Source organism: Syngnathoides biaculeatus, chromosome 14 (genome assembly GCF_019802595.1).
Source record: "Syngnathoides biaculeatus isolate LvHL_M chromosome 14, ASM1980259v1, whole genome shotgun sequence".
Taxonomy (NCBI): domain Eukaryota; kingdom Metazoa; phylum Chordata; class Actinopteri; order Syngnathiformes; family Syngnathidae; genus Syngnathoides; species Syngnathoides biaculeatus.
In genome coordinates, this window is record NC_084653.1 from 24,815,017 (window position 1) to 24,835,806 (window position 20,790).

The 20,790-nt window shown below is 45.4% G+C and overlaps 2 protein-coding genes across 6 annotated transcripts; one reads left to right on the forward strand and one right to left on the reverse strand.

Moving 5' to 3' along the window:
* Positions 1 to 500: 500 nt before the first annotated feature.
* rab20 (RAB20, member RAS oncogene family) lies at positions 501 to 10,684 on the reverse strand. 2 transcript variants are annotated; one of them, XM_061840830.1, is made up of 4 exons: positions 10,556 to 10,684; positions 9,455 to 9,573; positions 7,841 to 7,941; positions 501 to 1,515 (listed from the first exon to the last, which is right to left on the reverse strand). In XM_061840830.1, the coding sequence occupies exons 1-4, from the start codon at positions 10,556 to 10,558 to the stop codon at positions 926 to 928; spliced, it is 813 nt and encodes a 270-aa protein (XP_061696814.1). In that variant the 5' UTR covers positions 10,559 to 10,684; the 3' UTR covers positions 501 to 925. The 2 variants fall into 2 exon arrangements, with proteins under 2 accessions (XP_061696814.1, XP_061696815.1); XM_061840831.1 differs by lacking the exons at positions 9,455 to 9,573; positions 10,556 to 10,684 and having other exon boundaries at positions 7,841 to 8,445.
* Positions 9,626 to 20,663, forward strand: naxd (NAD(P)HX dehydratase). 4 transcript variants are annotated; one of them, XM_061840823.1, is made up of 11 exons: positions 9,626 to 9,968; positions 10,121 to 10,162; positions 14,310 to 14,460; positions 14,554 to 14,599; positions 14,688 to 14,776; positions 15,752 to 15,860; positions 17,687 to 17,737; positions 17,840 to 17,944; positions 18,030 to 18,150; positions 18,229 to 18,352; positions 20,245 to 20,656. In XM_061840823.1, exons 1-11 carry the CDS (start codon positions 9,914 to 9,916, stop codon positions 20,393 to 20,395), a joined length of 1,044 nt encoding a protein of 347 aa, XP_061696807.1. In that variant the 5' UTR covers positions 9,626 to 9,913; the 3' UTR covers positions 20,396 to 20,656. The 4 variants fall into 4 exon arrangements, with proteins under 4 accessions (XP_061696807.1, XP_061696809.1, XP_061696806.1 ...); XM_061840821.1 differs by lacking the exons at positions 9,626 to 9,968; positions 10,121 to 10,162 and adding exons at positions 10,667 to 11,183; positions 12,965 to 13,411 and having other exon boundaries at positions 20,245 to 20,663; XM_061840825.1 differs by lacking the exon at positions 10,121 to 10,162 and having other exon boundaries at positions 9,631 to 9,968; positions 20,245 to 20,652.
* Positions 20,664 to 20,790: the final 127 nt, after the last annotated feature.

The following is a 20,790-nucleotide window of genomic DNA, read 5'->3' on the forward strand; positions in this document are numbered from 1 at the left end:
AATGAGAAATACTTCTTGGTAATTTGAGATTGAGAAGAATAATTCCTACCTGAAATGAAGTGACCGCTACACAGGCGTGTGTGTATTTTGGTTGGGCGCCGTCCATCACGTTAAATTGCCGAAATCCATCGACATTTTCTGGTCTTTTCAGCTGGTATTCCATAGAATGACATCTTTGGATATCTGTCTCGTCTGTCGTGACAACCAACAGCACAACAGGTCTCGGGCATTGTGAATATTCTGCTCCCCCACACCGTCGAGCAGCTCTGTTTGACCTGCAATATGGCGCCGTGCGAACTGCGACGTCACGTGCACGAGCTCTATAGGAAACCGGTTCAATTATTTGAAGTAACACGTTGTCCATTTTATCCCAGTTGTTTGGAAACCCGCCGTATAATTTGTCAAACGACACTAATATCTTGAAATACATTATTGCATCTTAATGTCAAAGATTAAATGTTGTTTCGAAGAAAGACTACTTGTGTAATTTCAAAAGCAAATCACGGCAAAATAAAAATCTTTATTATGACTTTTAAAAAATTAAACATGACGAATAACGTCCGGTCATTGAAAAAATTGACGCGTGCGATATACCAGTATATATACATACATATTTAAAAATCAGTGTTATCTAAGGTCAATTTAAATCTGATCCCTGAAAATATTCAAATGAAAGTATTTAATTAAGACTGTACTGCGGTACCCTTTTCATAACCATTAGTGCAAATGTCTCTAAGATTGATGAAAATTTCATTTCGGAATTCTGAAGTCGGTTTTGCTGTCCGGAGACTTTCCGTGGTCTGGAACACTTCAAAATTCCAAATGTTGTTTCTTCACAGTATGAAGGTTTAACGGTGACAAAAGGCTTGTGGTTTCTTTCTCAATTCACATTCCAAGTCGAAAGTTCAAAGTCTCCCCGTGGGTCTTAGCAGCACCCCGATCGGCTCCGTTTTCCGCCGCCACCTCTGCAGATTTCCAAGTCCACGGTGGCGGACCGCTGGTTCTCGTTCCGCTTCCTCAACATGGAGGGCAGCATCAGATCGAAGAGCGCCTCGAACAGGGCGTCCACGTTGTAACCGGTCTTGGCGCTGGTCTCGAAGCACATCTTCTCGGCGGGCAGGCTGGTCCTCTCGTCCGAGCCCTTGTAGCGGAGTATTCGCTCGTAGAACGCCAGCGCATCCTCGCGGCTGACTTGCTTGGGAAACGTGACGCCGGGGGTGGACACGGGCGAGGCGGGCGGCGTGGGGCAAGCTGACAGCAAATCGGATCTGTCCTCCTCTGACTCAGTTTGATCCGCGTCAGTCATCTCCCGAGACAGCCGTGCTCCAGTGTCCGTCAGGTCGGCCTTGTTGCCCACGACGGCGTAAATGCAGTCGTGGTTGGCGGTGTCCGTCAGGGACAGGAAGCGCTCCTCCAGCTCGGCCAGGCTCTGCCAGTTGGTGACGTCGTAAGTCAGGATGACGGCGGCGGCGCCGCGGCAGTACATGGAGCCCAAGCCGTGGAACTGTTCCCGCCCTGCGGAGACAAGGTGTGCCGCATCAGAGTCCGACGCAAGTGGACTTAGCGAACCCAGAGAAAGGCAGCTGGCCGCATCGGAAATTCTGTGTACAATGACACAAAGAGCGGGGCTACGTGGCCTTGTGATCACTTCTGATTTTAATTTTGTTTTTCTACTTCGCTAACAGAAAACGTACGTGACAAAAAGACACAATGATATTCAAAACAGTCCAACACTTGAGCTTCGACGTAGATTCTTCCAACGGATGGCTCCACTGACAATTGGATCACTACGAGCGCCTATTAGCTGGTAGCCGCTAGCGGGCTCACGTACCGGCAGATTGGTGCCGAGTTTCTCCAAAACCTCACAGTCTCAGTCTACGTGTTGTGCTAAGATCCACACAACAAAGGAAAGTTAATTATTTATGACATCTACTAGCCCGCGAGCTCGGGAGGGTGCTGAACCGGTGTCGGGTCACATTTAATACGTCAGCACTTTACACAAGCGTTGTTGTTGTGTGCGGGCCCCCACGTAACAGAGACAATTCCAGGAAAGTTAACCGTTCAGCCAACTCGGCAACATCTGTTATTTTCACCCGTAGCTAACTCCAGACACTTCTAGACCAAATACTGTATTTGATTGACAGATGAAGGTCAAGCGCGCCATCTCTTCAGTGCATTCGGTGGGCACGCCCACGGCGTCCGTCAGGCACAAGAGTGGTTCCACTTTCATAATTTTGCAGACTCATCTTAAATACTTGGCGTTTTGTTTTTTAATCAACTTTTAATACTCTTCAAAGACACTTTTTGACGCATTACAGGGTCGTTAAGCTGATTCACACCTGACCAGACTTCCTCCACCTTTACTAAAATATGAGTACTAAAATATCTGTGAATTTGTCAGAGGTGATATTCTTGTACTATGTTGGGATATGAGGAAAAAAATGAATTTTACATCGCATCCCAAACTTTCTTCGATGTCGTGTAACCTCCAGATTTTTCCTCGGTGAACTTCGTAAAATCTAATGGTTTTTGGTGACTGACCCGAAGCGGCGTACAGGATCATTGCTTTCATTATTAGTGCCCTTTCCCTTATTTGCATGAGAAATCGGGTCACATGGTCCTTTACATTTCTCGAAAAAACAAAACTTCCCGGTATTTTTGGTTGAAAGTGACCTCAAGTGACTCTCGATGACGCAGCCAACAAGTCCTTATGTGGCAACAACATTTTTATTCATCCTGCGTCCACATTACTGCTTGGTATGCTATTCTTAAAGTGCCACTGTCATGAAATGCATGATTTTTAGTATTTTTTCCCCACCACAAAACATGATTTTGACATTTGCACCTTTTTGTAAATCCCGTCATGAGAATCCTCTCGAGGGATTGTTTTCGAGAAGAAGGATGAAGTGACGTGAAGGACAGAAGCACCCCCAAGTGGACTCGTTTGTTTCCATTAGTTTTACCTGTAGCTCGTTGTTCCTCCGTGTTAGCCAAAATGCCGGCTCGTTGCATTGCTGGATATTGCTCGAACACTCGGGAGGATGGATTTACCCTTCATAAGTTTGCAAGAGACCCGGTTCGCCGTGAAAAACGGATTGCGCGGGTGCAAAGGACAAGAGCTTCGTGGGTTCCAAGTGACAGGTAGGTGTGTATACAGCTACGAAAGAAAAAAAATAATAGTTTGGGGCGGACCACGTAATCCGTCTCTCATAATAAAAGATCCGCGTACGTATGACAGGGGTGCTAAATGTGTCGACGTGCGTGTCGGACAGCTTCCGCGTCGGGCTCGCCCACAAAGGCTGCCGCGATGCTCTCCGTCGTCGCCGTTATGAGCCAGCCTGGCCGAAGCCGTGCTCGTCAGCGAGCCACGACGCGACGGCCTTCGCCGGCATCGGCTGCGCGCCTGCCGGTCGCGGCTTCGGCTGGGGTGGCTCATCTTCGCCGCCGAGGTGGCTTATCACGGCCCGCGTTACGGTGTTGTCATCGCTCGCGGATGAGTACGCTACATACTGTCCTTAAGTCTGTTGTTAGTTAGCAGTGATCCGCATATCATCTAAATATGGCTCGAAACAATACGGTTAATATTGCCCCCGCTAACTTCACTCGGTTGTGAGATGTTCTCTTCTTCGAAAAGAGCTTCGGTGTCAGAAGGGGCGTGTTCGTCTCCCACAGTAGGAGCCACGGCGTGTTTTCAACGGCGAATTTCCGGGGTGACGTCACGGACAGGAGATGCAGCCAATATGGCGACCACTTCGATGTCGAATGACACTTCCGCAACTTTGTGCATGGATGAAGTGCTCTCCGCTCATAATTCTTTTTTCGTGTAGACATTGAAGTGAATAACGTTATATGTATTTTTCATTTCACTATCTATTTTACAATGTTTATAGGGATGACACTTGACCTTTAAAGGGGTACACTCATAACTACAAATGTTACAGTCCTTACGCAACCTATTGATTTTGTTTATAATGACAAGAGTGCTTATGTGCTGCCCACCACCGGAATTATTATGATTTTTTTTTTTTTTTTTACATAAAGACAGGCCTCTGTCAGCAAGCGCTGTTGGCGAACGCACATAAGTCGGAACAAATGAGAAAAATTCAACCTGCAGACAAGCTGACTGCGAAAAGACATATCACACACTGCGGCGTGTGAATGTTGCCGTACTCACGACGTTTGGTTATACCTATGCATATGAAAAGTCGTTATCACATTAAAAAAAAAATATCTAGACAAACCTACGTTCATGAATAAGAGATGGAAGCCTCAAAGGCTGCATTAAATTTAATTTAATGACATATGAAACGGACGACAAAGCCATCACCAAAGAAGACGCGATAAACGTACAAAGTACTTTTGTCATCATTGGTTAGCCACACTGTAATGTTATTTACGATGAATTTAGAGACTTATTGTACTCTTAAAAGTGTTGGTCTTACATAAAAATGGACAAATATTTGGTTGTAAAAATACCCGACGGCTCTTTCGGAATTACATTTTAAAATATTTGCCGTTTTTGGCTCGCTCGGCCGAAAAGGTTCCCGACCCCCGGACCAGATGAAGCACAGCACAATTGCGTCAACACCAAAGTACGAGAGTCTCGAGTGCCCGTCGTGGGAAAGGTGAAAGAAAACACTTTGTGTACTCAACCTCAAAGTATTTCTGCGTAAGAAGTGTTTTTCCCTCACCGACGCGCAAAATGTGCTTCGTTACATATTGTGCAACTCCAGAAAATCATTCTGTCACCCGAATGTCTGCACTTCCTTGAATTCATAAATTCCCATCACAGGATTAATAAATTGAATCTAATTCTGCTGATTATTTTATGTAATTCTAGCCATAATCAGAACATTCGGACCGGGCATTTGACCACATTTCTTTTATTGACTTTGAAGAAAATGAGGAGTAAATATTGATAAAGATTTTAAATGGGATGATTGTTTATCTGGATATTTTGAACTTGTGTGTTCACGCCAGAGCGCCACAATTGAAGAGTTGTGCAATTGAAAAATGTCTTCACACGTCAATAAAGCAACTCGAGAGCGCGCCGTAGACAACAACGCAACGCGACGAATCGCCTTATCTGGCAACATGGGAAAGACAATACGTCACCGCGATTTCGCAAAATACAAGCGTTGAGGACGCGAGCGCATTTCTGTCACGGGAGGAACCGATAAGTCGTTCTCGCACTTCTGGAAATAGCCGGCCGAGTTATGCATAACTTCTTCCTGTCATGGCACCGTCATGTGATTATTACGGGGAACAGGGCAAGATCCTCAAAAAGGCGCCGCTTTGAAACTCAAGCTGTCCAAATGAAAAAGGCCCAGACGGAACGCAAAGGCCAGCAGCGGGTGGTTGTTTGTTCTCAAAACACCGCACAAACTGGTTTCGCGACCAGAACAGAGCTGATCTTGCATTTCATAACATAAATGACCCAAAAAAAAAAAAAAACAGACGGCTAATCCTCGGAAGAGGTCATGGAAACGCAGACGGGGAAGCCGACAGTCAAACGTTCCTTATCGTGCCCGACTGAAGCACTTCACCAAGTCGTGTTTACGTAGCGGCGCGCTCGTGTCGCAGCTCGCACGTTCGGTAAACATCCCGGCGGGAATTTATTATCTTTTGGATTAGCTTCACGACAGGAGCGCGACATAAATGCTAAAGTCAACATGGAAAAATACTTTGGTGCCGCGAGCAAAAGTGGACAACTAGGCGAGACATTTTCCCTTAACGTGTCCTTTCAGTTTCAACCCCAGACAAACTGAATATTCTACTCGGTAACCAACTTCAACATAGATCATGAAGAACGACTAGATTGAACGTAAATCCATCAGAACTTGCTGAGGATGAGCCACACCGAGGGCTGTGACGTCATTACCGGGGCACTTTCCTGCCTGTGAGCGGGTCTTGGATTTTCCATTCAAAGTCCAATATTTCTCAATTGGTAGCGTACAAATGCACAAGCCGTCACGCGACATTTTTAGTGTTATCAGTCATTCGACGAATAATAAGCAACGGCGGAAATGAATGCCGTTGATCTACTAGTCATCCCCGCAGATATAAAGTTGCAGGTGTGCGTTTGTAATTATGAGTGTAGCCCTTTAAGAGGGGAGGGGCGCAGTGACAGGTAAACTAGGCCAATATTACCCTGTCGTTTCGAGCCATATTTAGATGATATACGGATCACTTCTCACTAAGAACACAAAGCTCTCGTCCTTTTCACCCGCGCAATCCATTTCTCACGACGAACCGGGTCTCTGCTAATAATCTCACTTCCTGCTTCTTCGCGAAAACAAATCCCTCGAGAGGGTTTTTATGGGGGGAGTGACAAAAAGCCATATACGTCAAAATCATGTTGTCTGGTGAAAAAATGGATGGGTCCATTCCGGCGATTAATAACATACTAAAAATCATGTATTTCATAACAGTGGACCTTTAATGTACTTGGTAAGCCAGTCACTCACATTTTAAAAATGTATGGGTGAGATCTGTCATGCCCGCAGATGTAAAGTTGCGGCTGTGTATTGTTTGTAAGCACGAGTGTACCCCTTTAAGAAGGGAGGGGGGGGGGCGGTGTCAGTTAAACTCGGACCGGGCCAATATTACCCTATCGTTTCGAGCCATATTTAGATGATATACGGATCACTTCTAACTAACAACACGAAGCTCTTGTCCTTTTCACCCGCGCAATCCATTTTTCAGACGGACCGGGTCTTTTTGAAAAGTATGAAGAATGAAATCATCCTCCCAAGTGTTCGAACAATATAACGAGCCGGCATTTTGGCTAACACGAAGGAACAACGAGCTACCTTCCAGGAGGTAAAACTCGTAGAAACAGACGAGTGGGCTTCTGCTACTAACGTCACTTCCTGCTTTTCCTCGATAAATACTTCAAGCGGATTTTCATGGCGGAGGTGACAAAAAGCCGTGTACGTCAAAATCATGTTGTGTGGTGAAAAAACGGATGACTCCATTCCGGCTGGCTTTTTTTTTTCCATTAATAACGTACTAAAAATCATGCATTTCATGACAGTGGACCTTTAAAAAGCAGAAAAAGATGAAACCTTGTTTTCAAGTGAAAACATAAAATTACTTTTGGCGGGTATTCTGTGACTTTTAATACAAGGAATATATTCTAATCTTTTGAAAAAAATATTTTTTTGGGGGGAGGGGGTGGCACGGTGGTTCAGCTGAAAAGCGTTGGCCTCACAGTTCTGAGGTCCCGGGTTCAATCCCGGCACCGCCTGTGTGGTTCTCCGGGTACTCCAGTTTCCTCCCACATCCCAAAAACATGCAACATTCATTGGACACGCGAAATTGACCCTAGGTGTGATTATGAGTGTGATTGGTTGTCTGTATCTTTGTGCCCCGCGAATGGCTGGCAACCAGTTGAGGGTGTACCCCACCTCCTACCCGGCGACAGCTGGGATAGGATACAGCACTCCTGTGACTCTCGTGAGGATAAGCAGCAAAGAAAATGGATGGATGGGTATTGGTGGCTATTGTGTGACTTTTGAAAATCCCATCCAAATCCTCTAAAACGGTCGTCAGTAAACAAATTAATACAAGAAATGTATTCTAATCTTTTTTTTTATATATATATTTTCAGGGGCATATCTTTGTTTAATTGTATTTTTTCCACGTTGTGAGGGTTTACTGTTGTGAACTTCAAGGTTTTAGGACGCCGTCGAGGATGATTTCGATTCGTATGGGGGCAAACTATACGCATTTTCAGAACTGGGGACAACCGGTTCCGATCCGAAGGACAGCAACCGGCGTCGGCCTCAACTTGGCAAAAATCACGCGACAAAACAAAACCCACGAGAGGATTTCTCACCAGCGGTGTCCCATATGGAGACGTTGTAGGGTCCCCACTGCTTGAGGAAGAAGGCCCCCCCGACGGTGCTGATGGTGTCTTGGAACTTCCTCTCCGTGTACCTGTGCAGAAGAGACGTCTTGCCCACGTTCATGTCCCCCAGGAGGACCACCTTCACGTCGGGCTTTCTCATCTTCGAAGATTCGGGCATGTTGGGAGTCCGCCCGCCGGAAGTCACGCTCGGTTACGTTACAATAAAGACAGCTGGCGGTCTAGCTCATAAACGTCGTCAGCGTAAACCAGATGAAAGCCATATTTGTTTGTTTTTGTTTTTTTTTTTTTTTTTTTACGTGTAAAAGTGAGGAATTGTGGCACTGGGCTGCAAATCAAAGTAGCTCATTCTGAAATGTGCGCTCGCGCTTTTGAGCGCCTGCGACGAGAAGAAGTGAGCTCAAAAGTAGGAAGTGAAACTCGGGGACTTTTGCCCCCAACCTCGCCTCGCAGGTTCAACCGTGGCACCGCCCCCGCACAAAAAGCCCGTTACGAAACACTTTTGAGAACGTTTTCATGCTACGCCATGACATTTAAAAATACCTTGATATTTTAAAAATATTTTACAGTTAAAGAAACAGACTTCGACTTGAATTCAAAGTTACCTGTGATATAAATTCCAGATCACCCTACTTGCGGCACTACAATGATGAAAAAGTCGCTAAACAACTGAAATTAAATAACACGTGTAGATAAATCATTACTTAATACGTATAATAAAATTTTTGAGAAATAGATTTGGTGATGGAATCCGTCCAGACAGATTGTTGTCCGATTTTTCCTCTTCGACGTCATTGATCTAAAAAAAAAAAAAAAAACCGGATCGCACATACGCATCTACCGCCATCTTGGTACTCCCAAAATTTTATGGAAAACACGGTTTACAAGTTGGAATTTGGTGGGGGTTTTGTCAAAGTTTGGCATGTAGAATTAAAACTGGTCGTGTGAGCTTGACATTTTTTCAGTTCTGGTAATGTGAAGGACTTTTAAGCCCAAACGAAAGGCTAAGTACAAAGGAAAAACATAGAACACGGTGACTAGCAAGAAACCTTGCATATTAGCTCGTGCCCAATTTCCGTGATGTTAACGTCTCCCAAAATACGCTGTGAAGCACTATTATAACATAGCAAAAAATATTTTTTTCGTCATTAAAAACATTCAATTTTAAGTCAATCAGTTAGATATATTCTTGGAAATAAGGATTCCCAATGGGAAAATACGTTCTAAACGTATTGTTCATTTCTTCTGTTCTTCTTCTGTTCAGCTAGCATGTAATTTCAGACAGAAAATTTAAACTTGTTTCCTCGCATTTGAAAATCAAATTCAATTTGCAGAGTTCTGTATAATGAAATCCATCGAAAATTTCACAGAAAATGTGTTTTCTTGCTTATCCACTGATGATTTGGGGAAAATATTGACACCGCTTTTTCGCGAAAAACCGTCAGCTTGAAGCAGAGAGTAAACAACCGTAAAAAAAAAAAAAAAAAAAACTTTGTTCAAGTGAATTAAGCAAATCAGAAAATAAAAAAAAAAAAACTTTACAAACAAACTTAAACAGTGTCAAAATAAATCTTTCTAACTTACCTGTGGAATGTTTTCTCACAGCCACCAAGCTGTCGCCGCACAAGTCGGCATGTTTGTTTTGGGAGTATCAAGATGGCGGACGGCGACTTCAGTTTTGGTGGCAATGAGCCATCCAGCCTCTTTTTTTTTTTTTTTTTTTTTTTTTACATCAGAGGTCGTCACCCGCAGTATAAAAGACAAAGAAAAAGGCAAAACATGTTTATGGAGGTCATCGTAAAATGCTCACAAGTTTTCCAGATTTCACTGGCAGCATCGTACATACGTAGCGATATGTTCGTGTCAAGTATTCGAATTATATAGTATACCCCGCGATGCAGTCTCGGTGTATACAGCGAAAAATGCATGACCACGTAATTTGGAGCATTATTTTGATTTTTGATCTGATATCGGATTTTCCGAGTAGCCATTAAAGGCACCGTGAACTATTTCTTCCTGCATCGCTGTGGCTGAGGAAGCCTCATGAGCAGCCGTATTTGTGCACAGTTGACCGCGTTGATACGCACTTGGAGTTTAGGTAAGAAGTGCGCGCACCCGACACGGTCTTCGTCTCCGGGTGGGTGGCGAAAAAGCGAGCTTCGTGTCTGCGGCTGGCATGTCACTAAACAATGAATGACAACAACATGCCGCAGTCCTTTCCGACGCTCTCCTTCTTGTTTGCCACCGTAGCGGTGTCGATTGTCGCCACGTTGTTCTGTCTGAACGTGCAAGGTAAAGTGAGACCGTGTTTGTCAACGTTTCACGGCTTTGTTTGTGTTGAATTCCCTGAACGCGTTCAGTTTCGCCGAAGTCGCGACAGCTTCACGCAATAATGTTGTTGGCGCGGTGGTCTTTAGGACCCCGCGGACGCCGCGTAAAGCAGGGGTGGACGCGGGCAGGCTCCCTCCGTGGACCGATCGCAGGTCAGTTTCGCCAAAATGTCCACAATGAGGCTCGGGGCCGGGGTCGGTTTGGACAGCTGGTCTTTGTTCAGTTTTGTCGAAACTTCCCAGCGCGTGCATTTTTGCGAACGACGTAAAGGGATAAACATGGCAAAGGTTTAGCTAGGACGCCGAGAGTCGACGTGCAAATGCGCCCTCGATTCAACGATCCGCACGCGCTCACCATTTTAAGACACCCGAAGGTTCGGGCCGCGAGCCCGCCAGAGGTTTTCGCAGACGACGGGCAGGTCGAGAAGCAGGCCGGGCGTCCATCCCGAGTCCTCGACGCGCGACTATGCTGCTCAACAACACGACGCGGGGCTTCCTGTGGTCGGACGCGGAGACGAGGACGCTGCTGAACATCTGGGGCGAGCAGGACGTGCAGGAGGCGCTCGACGGCAACTTCCGCAACAGCTTCGTCTACCGCGACGTGTCCCGGCGGCTGGCGGCGATGGGGTTCGAGCGCACGCCGGAGCAGTGCAGGGTGCGGATCAAGAGCCTCAAAAGGCAGTACTTGCTCGCCAAGGAGGGCAATCTGCGCAACAACAGGCAGTACCACAAGATCGCCAAGTTCTACGACACCATGGAGAGGATCCTGAGCAACCGGCCCGCCCTTGACCCCCAAGAGTTCATCGACGGCGGGCCGGGAGGGGAGGAGGCCGTGGACGGCTTGGACGAGGATGCGGATGACGCTCAGGACGGGTACTCCGAGACGACTGGAGACTGCCCCTTCCCAGCAGAGACTGAAGTCAAGATGGAGTACCCCAGCATCCCCATCCCCATCCCGGTTAAAGTCACAGTGGGCAACAACAGTGAGTACGCATGCACTGATTGTCAGGACACATTCTTGTTTTGTATTTGTCTTGCATGATGGGTAACGTGAGTAGAATACACGCGAAATGCGACGGGATGCGGGGCAGATCAACTCGGTCGGACTGGGTCCGCGGCAAACCGTTCCGGATTTGTTTGGATTTAACAACAAAATGGACAGAATTAATCCGCCGCAGTCGCCGTCATAAAACCTCCGATGAAATGTACAGAGCGGTGTGCCGTTCCGGATCTTGTGAAATGGGAAATGATCCAATTTCACTTCCAGTGAAGAAAATAAGTATTTGAACACCCTCCCGTATTGCAAATTCTCCCACTTATGGGGGGGGGGGGGATCTGAAATTTTCATCGTAGGTCCATGTCCACTGTGAGAGAGATCATCTAAAAAGAAAAATCCAGAAATCGCAATGTATGATTTATTTATTTGTGTGATACAGCTGCTAATATGTATTTGAACACCTGTCTATCAGCCGCAGGTCAGAGTCATGTTGAAAGACCCAGCAAGCCACGACCCATCTTCAGTGCTCTGACGGAGGGAAAGAGGTCGTTGTTCCCCAAAATCTCACCATACACGACCGCGGTCATCCTCTCCTTAATACACTGCAGTCGTCCTGTCCCATGTGCAGAAAAGCACCCCCAAAGTATGATGCTACCACCCCCGTGCCTCACAGTAGGGACGGTGTTCTTGGGATGGAACTCGTCGTTCGTCTTCCTCCAAACACGGTTCTTGGAATTATGCCTAAAAAGTTCCATTTTGGTCTCATCTGACCACAAAACCTTCTCCCATGACTCCTCTGTATCATCCAAATGGTGATTGGCAAACTTAAGACGGGCCTTGACATGTGCTGGTTTAAGCAGGGGAACCTTTCATGCCATGCATGATTTCAAAAAAGTGTATTAGCAACAGTCACCTTGGAAACAGTGGTCCCATCTCTTTTCAGGTCACGGACCAAGTCCTGTCATGTAGTCCTGTAGTCTTGGGGTGATTCCTCACCTTTCCCAGGATGATTGAGACCCCACGAGGTGATATCTTGCACGGGGCTCCACTCCGATTGAGATTGACCGTCATGTTTAGCTTCTTCCATTTTCTCATGATTTGCTCCAACAGTGGACCTTTTTTCCACCAAGCTGCTTGGGAATTTCTCCGGAGCCCTTTCCAGCCATGTGGAGTTGCACAATTTTGTCTCTGGTGTCTTTGGACAGCTCTTTGGTCTTGGCCATGTTACAGGTTTTGAGTCTTACTGATTGTATAGGGTGGACAGGTGTCTTTCTCAGGCTCACGACCTCACACGGGTGCATCTGATCCTGGATACTACATGGAGTGGAGGTGGACTTTTAAAGGCGGACTAACAGGTCTTTGAGGGTCAGAATTCTAGCTGATCGACAGGTGTTCAAATACTTATTTGCAGGTGTATCACACAAATAAATCGTTAAAAAAATCATACATTGTGATTTCTGGATTCTCTCTCTCACAGTGGACATGGACCTACGATGAAAATTTCTAAGTGGGAGAACTTGCAATATAGCAGGGTGTTCAAATACTTATTTTCTTCACTGTATTTACAGTATGTATTCACGAGAAATAATGTACCAGTGATACCAGTCCCTGTATTCTCAATTCAAATTTATTGAGATGTACCTGTAGACGAGCTAGCCAGTCCATCTGAGGCTAGCGCTAGCAACCTCGTTAGCAGATGACCACGCTTGACTGGCTACTCCGCCATCAAAACTGCGTCGTGATCGCAATGTCTCGTGTCCCCTTCAGGTTCGTCGGAAAGACCTCCAAACTGCAGCCAGTTGGCGGCCAACTGCTCGGCCTCCACGCCCAAGCAGAGGCGGCGGCGGCGGGCTAACTTCCCCATGGAGCGGCTGATGGAGCAGTTCCTGAAGCAGAGCTCGCAGGCCGAGGACAACTTCTACCGCATGGAGGAACGCCGCCTGCAGGCGGAGGACAACCGGCGGGAGGCAGAGCACGCCAGGGAGCTGCACATGCTCCAGATGCTCGGGCAGATGTTCTCCAACATCGCCTCCGGCAGGCCGGGCTCGGCGGCGGCGGCGGCGCCGCCCCCTCCTCACTCCAAGACCGCCGTGCCCGCCCACGCATCCGCCTTCTCCCAAGTCTTGCCGTCGTTTACAAGCCGCCAGCCCTCGCCCCCGAGAGACAGTTGGGTCAAGCAGGGTCAGCTGTTGAAGTCGGACCCTCACCCATTAGGTATTGGTGGAGCTGTCCCGCCTGCAGTCGGCGGGATGTGGTGGAGCTCTTACTCAATGAGTCTCTCACGTGACGATTTGCCCCCAGCGCGGTTTGCTCGGCGGTCCGTACCGTCACAAATTCTGGACTGCAGGAAGTCATGCGGGGTGTCCACAAAGTTTCTTTAGAAATTACGACCCAGTTAACACTTCGGGAGCGAAGAGCGCCCATGTAGAGATGTATAAAATAAAACCTTCATGACAAAAAACTTGAACAGCTAGCATGTAACGGTAGACCAAAATTAAGGTTCGATTCCAATTTCGGTTGTTCTTATTTAAAACAAGTTGATATATTTTTCATAAATACGATATTACATTTATTTCTAATATTCATAATTTGCTATGTGTATTGTTGCAGGATGAATAACTGGCAAATTTGCTCAAACGTGAGAAGACTTTATAGCTGGGGTGTCAAACTCATTTTTCTCCCGGGCCAGATTGTTGTTCCGGTTTCCCCCAGAGGGCCATTATGACTGTGAAACAAAAATATTTAGTCATCTCATCATATTTACAACATCAATTTATGAACTGGTTTTGGCATCAGAAATCGAGGGTAATGTGTTTTTTCAACTATTCACGTTTGGTAACACAACAATGCTTGTAACTATCTCAACTTTATCAGTGATGATATATGACAATTTGACATTTTTGGTACAGATTTTTACTAGAATCTTGCAAATTGACACTGTAGGTTAGGCTTTGCGGGCCACATAAAATCATGTGGCGGGCCAGATCTGGCCCCCGGGCCTTAGGTTTGACACCTGTGCTTTATAGACTTTTTACAAATGATTTTTTTTGTTGTTGTTGTTGTTGCATTTTATTTGATCAAACCCTGTTGAAGTCGTGTTTTCATTGTGCAGTGTTTGAGCGGCGCTACAGCCTGGCCCCGACGTCCGAGGGGGGCATGGAGGAGCACGTCCTGTCCCTCGTGAGGAAGATCGTCCCGCCGCTGTCCGGCAAAAAGCACAAAGGGCAAGACGGCCGGATCGGGATCGTCGGCGGCTGCCAAGAGTAGGTCGCGCGCGCCCATCCCAGCTTTGGGTTTCACGTCGTATCGATCGCGTTTGATTTCACCTTCTAACGCTTCCCGTCTTGACCTTCAAGCTACACTGGAGCGCCCTACTTTGCCGCCATTTCTGCATTGAAAGTGGTAGGCAAACAACTTCCTGTCGGTTTGTTTTTTTTTTTTTTTTGCTTTAGATTCAGCATTGGAGCAAATGTCTTGATCTCGTCTCCAGGGTGCTGACTTGTCCCATGTGTTCTGCACCAAAGACGCCGCGGCTGTAATCAAATCCTACAGCCCTGAGCTCATAGTTCACCCTGTCCTGTGAGTAGACCGTTTGTGTAAAATGATCACGCTTGCAGATGGCAGAAAACCACCTCTAATCAGTTTCTGCAGTATCTTGTCACGTGATGCGTTGTGCCGGAAAAATGTCAAAATACCGATAAATAGTATACGCTCAACTGATTGGTGACCTGAGGATGTTTGACAGCCAAGATAGTTTTCCTGTATACCGTAAATTCCATTACCTGTACCATAGTTGTCATAGTTTCTTTCTGCCGTCATTGCGCGGAAGAAAATATGTGCCACCAGGATTTGAATTTGAAATGCCAAAGAAAACGGGATTTTAATTTGAAATGTAGTCATCGCATTTTCAATAGTTGCATTTCAGTGTCGCTTTTCAACGTTAACAATTCAACCGGCTACAATTCGCTGCCTAAAATTCGCCGTCTGTGCCACCAGGCAGGGTTACTTCAGGTCACAACCAACCATCCACCCAATCGCAGTTACGCTTCCTTAGCATGTGACGTCACGTGAACAAGAAAGCGTAACGGCGATTGGCTGGGCGTTCGGTTCTGACCTGAAGTAACCCTGCCGGGTGGCACAGACGGTGAATTTCAGACAGCGAATTGTAGCCGGTTGAATTTCAGACGGCAAATTGTAGCAACTATTGAAAATGTGATCACCTTACATTTCAAATTCAAATCCTGGTGGCACATTTTTTTACTTCCATATCATTGGTAGACTTATGTGGTGGTATTAAAAAAAAAAAAAAAAAAAATACGTTAAGTAAAATTGATTTTATCCTTTAGACGCTGACTGAATCGAAGTCCAGTTTGATCTCATTCAAACAATTAATGACTTCTGGATTTGTCTAATTCTGGATTTTAGACATCTTCCACTCACACGGTTGCATTCTTAAAGTGTCAAATATGCAACATTTGTACCAAGTGCATTTATCTGACTTATATTTGCTTGTGTGTGTGTGTGTGTGTGTGTGTGTTGACCTTTCAAAAAAAGCGACAGTCCTAACGCAGTGGAGGAGATTGAAAAATGGCTCCCGAGACTGCACAGCCTTGTGGTGGGACCGGGCCTCGGGAGAGAGGACTTCTTATTAAAAACAGCAAAGGCACGTAATGTATATTTGCATACATTAGCGTATGAGCTCATATTTTAGCATTAGCATTTGAAAGTAGGTGATTCTTTACACACAGTGAGATTCTGTTACATAGGCTGGATCTACGTGTGGTTGTTCAAGTGACGCAATTGTGTTTTTTGGCGCTCAAATAACATGATGCAGGCATACATTATGGCAAATATCTTGGAATTTGATATGTTCTGGTCAGAATCGGGCCTCCTCAAAACGTGGTTAAAACGGATGCCTATCGGATGTCCAGAAACGCAACTGCAAGGGTAGTAAACGGAGCTCGGAGCGTTGTCGAAGCACACTGATCCAAGCAAACGCTGCAGGATCTTTTTATAAGTTCATTTTATGGCCCACATGAAAGCAAATATGCATTCATCTAAGACGACACGTCGTGGCGACCCCTAATGGGACAAGCCGAAAGAGAAAAGATGGCGATTGAAGGGGAAAAATTGGGTTTGAAATGCAACTTTTGTGGTGAAAATTGTCCATAAAGGAGGATGAAGTAGCTCAATTTTTATGTGGATCAGATTGATGTGTGACAATATATACAGATTTTTTTTTCTGGCACGTATATTAATCATCATCATCATCAAACCATCACATGATATAAGTGGAAACACAAAGTCATAGATGACCACAAAGCGGCCCACTCGCCGTCATCTAGATTTGCAAACGCATTCCAAAAAACATGAGTGGTGGGGAAAAAAAAAAAGTTACAGAAGATTTTGTATGTCTGATGGAAAACTTGATGAATTAGTTTTGTTATTCCTTCAAGTTATTGACATGTTATAAAACGGTTCATTCAAAGGAAGGAGTTTTCTTGCTGTCGCGCGTTATAAACAAAGCAAAAATCTGCGTCCAGAACAGATCATGACACTTCTCCACTGTACATTTATGACAGAGTTAAGCCGTCAAATTTTAAACTCGCTTATGTACTAACAGGGCGGCACAGTGAGTTGGCTCGAGGGTTTTGGCCTTGCAGTTCTGAGGTCCCGGGTTCGATCCCGGACCCGCCTGTGTACACTTTGCATGTTTTCCCCGTGCCTGCGTGGGTTTTTTTCCGAGCATTCCGGTTTCCTCCCACACCCCAAAAACATGCGACATTAACTGGACACTCAAAATTGACCATAGGTGTGATTGGGAGTGGGACTGTTGTCTGTCTCCATGTGCCCTGCGATTGGCTGGCGACCAGTTCAGGGTGTACCCTGCCTCCTGCCCGTTGACAGCAATCCCGCGACCCTCGTGAGGATAAGTGGCTGAGAAAATGGACGGATGGATATGTATACTAACAACGACATTTAAAAAATGGTTTGGGATAAGATCCATCGGGACAAAAAGTCAGTGCAAGTTGTGTTCACCAGCTAAGGAACTGGCATGCATATCATCCATCCATCCATTTTCTTTGCCGCTTATCCTCACGAGGGTTGCAGGGAGTGGTCACCAGTTAATCACAGGGCACACAGAGCCAAACAACCAGTCGCAGTCACAATCACACCAAGGGGCAATTTAGAGTGTCCAATTAATGTTGCATATTTTTGGGATGTGGGAGGAAACCGGAGAGAAGCCACGCAGGCACGGGGAGAACATGCAAACCCCACACAGGCGGGGCCGGATTGAACCCGGATCCTCAGAACTGTGAGGCCAACGCTTTACCAGCTGATCCACCGTGCATATCACAAGGCATTAAATCATTTTTGAAGGTGTGCTTTTACTGTGTCAACAAATCAAACGCATCTTTTACCCGTATATTTCCGCAAATTATGTATTTCTCAATTTATTATTTTTTTTTCCCCCCCTCTCCCTTGTAGGAGGTGATAGAAAAGTCCAAAGCAAGAGATATTCCAATCGTAATCGATGCGGTGAGAGTTCGCCGGGATCAAGTCTGTCTCGGGTTTACGGAATCCTCACGACTCACTGCTCGCTGCTCGCTGCTTGCCGGTTTTCGTTTCCCTCTTCAACAGGACGGCTTGTGGCTGGTCACAAAGCAGCCGTCCGTTATTCAAGGCTACCAAAAGGGCATCATCACGCCCAACTTCATGGAGTTCACGCGACTCTACGAGACGCTGGTGGGTCTCGTGCCGAGGGAGAAATTCGAGTCTGGGTCTTTGCGTGTGTTTTCATCCTGCCTGTGCGTTGCTGTCGTCGTCCCAGCAACACAAGGCCGTGGACGGCGTCGATCACCGTAGCGGCGTCCTGCAGCTGAGCGAAACGTTGGGGAACGTCACCGTCTTGCTCAAAGGAGAGAAGGACCTCATTGCCGATGGCAGCACCGGTTTGTCTTGAATCTTCTTCTGGACGACTCTTTATGTCACTTTTTCATTTATTTCTTTTTTTTTTTTTTTTTTTGCAGTGGTCGCATGCAGTACAGAGGGCAGCGCGAGGAGGTGTGGAGGACAAGGCGATCTTCTGTCTGGATCTGCTGGTGTACTGGCACACTGGGCCCACGCCGCCTCTCAAGCGGGACTGATCACGGGGTGGGTAAACTATAAACCCGATAAGTCACTTCACTGCATATTCCATTTTTATGAGGCTCGAGTCAACCTGATCCAGTAGCGACCGCGCTCGGCACAATGTTAATTCTGCCCTTTTAAATGTAACAATGCCGTTTTCATGGAGGCCATCATAGAAGTATCAATTTAACAATGTATAAAGTACGTCAAATTCAAACTTTTTTTTTATCATTCGTACTCCTTCGCAATTTGATTTTGAAACCCTCAATTGACCCATCTTTAATTTTTCGGGAATGTGGCGTGTGTATGGATAGAGCTCGTGCACCTACACCATAAAATCACGTGACTTTTGTTTACGTCGCCATATTGCCGGTCAAGTTAAGCGTTGCTCAATGCTAAGTCGGTTGGAGACGACACGGAAATATGTCTGGTAGCACGACGCCCAGAGTCTTGTCCGATACCGTCAGACATTTAGAAGGTGAAAATAAACAAAGGTACGTGGAAAAATTAGATAAACTCGGCATAAAGGACCCGTATTTAATGCCGAAGTCGACGTTTTTGCCGATAAGAAATTGGACTGTTAATTCGCTTCCGCTTGTCTTGGACAACTGGATCTACACGTGGATCTGGTGAGGAAGTCGTCGAGATTTACACGGAAGAGTTTGAAGGCGTAGAAAAGTCTGGACGCATACAAATACTTCGTTACTGGATCTGTTCTCATCAGGAATAAATCCCACGGTGACGGTTTTGACGGCTAGTGAACACGGAAGCGGGTTCGGCGACACGTTAACCTTTGCCGGAATCCATCGATTTTTTTTTTTTTTTTTTTTTTTTTTTTTTTTTTTTTTTTCCCCAGCTAGTATTCAATACAAATACCAATATTTAAATAAATGACCCCTGGTTTTACACAAACTTGCACTCATTAACTATGATTGAGAGAAAAAAAAAAAAAGAGAGAGGACGGAGTCATCTCCTTGGAACGTACACGGAAGCGATTGCGGCCACACTTAACCTCCGTAAACACTGCGACAAGACAATTTTTTAAAAATACGCATTTTTCTCAAATGAGTCAACTTGGCATTATAAATGCTTGAGATCAAGAATAATTCCTACCTGAAATGAAGCGATCGCTACACAGGCGTGTGTGTATTTTGGTTGGGCACCATCCATCATGTTTAATTGGAGAAATCCATCAATATTTTCTGGTCTTTTCAGCTGGTATTCCATTTAATGATGTCTTTGAATATCTGTCTCGTCTGTTGTGACAAACCACAGCACAACAGGTCTCGGGCATCGTGAATATTCTGCTCCGGTTCACACCGTCGAGCAGCTCTGTTTGACCTGCAGTATGGCGTCGTGAAAATGGTGACGTCACGTGCATGAGCTACGTATAGGAAATAATTCAAAATTGATGGTCAAGCAGTATTTGTTAACATAAAGGCAAAGGCTTTTTTATTTTTATTTTTGTCATCACACAAGTGAAATGAAACCAACTTTAGTTCTTTACTAATGGCGAACGACGAAGGTGCATTGTGAGGTTTATTGAGTCGACCTACAAATGCACATCTCACCTTTAAGCACTGTCAAAAGTGGACAAAAAATGTCAAAATGAAACTGTACAAGTGAGTGTGTGGGTATGTTGACATTGAAATCTGAATGAGAGTCTGACTTTCCTGTGTATACTGTATTTTTATTCTTTTAGATTCCCTTATTCAGGCAAGGGGAGGGGGAAAAGTTGATCATTTCATCTCTGAATTGATCTTTTGCACTGCAAATTACCAGATCACGATACAAAGATTCATCAGATCAGTAGAACATTAATTTTTGTTAATAACTTAAATTACTTGTGTGAGTAAAGTCCTTGTTTTTTTTTGTTCTGCAATATTGTCAATTCCATAATTTTGGCCTTACCGCAGTGTGAATCCGTCAGTGGTGGCAGCGATGGGGGCTTCTTCGCTCACCAGACAGTGCAACAGACAAGCCTTCCAGCGACACGGCAGATCCACCACCACCTCGGACATGATCCTCGAGATTGGGCCGGTCTTCAAAAACCTGTTTGAAAGATGAAATCCAACATTGTATATACAAAAAAAAAAAAAAACTCCCATGTGTTCAATTCTTCATTCTGTGCCCTCCATTATTACTTTCAGTCAAGTATTTTAATGAGTGGGTGGGGTTTTAGTGAAAAATAAAAAGTACCCAAAGGCTGAGGATGTGTGGACTATACCTTTGTGGATGTAAACAAACAACTTTCAACACTTTTGAGGTTTTTCCAAGTCTTCCATGACAACATAAATGATGGAGGGGATGAAAAATGAATGTAGCTGTGATTTTTTTTTTTTTTTTTTTATGAAAAAATAAAAATACGACTTTGTGTGGGTCACTTTGCTTGAAGCTATTTAAGTACTGGACTAAAAATATATATATATATATATATATATATACACACACAATACAGCCCA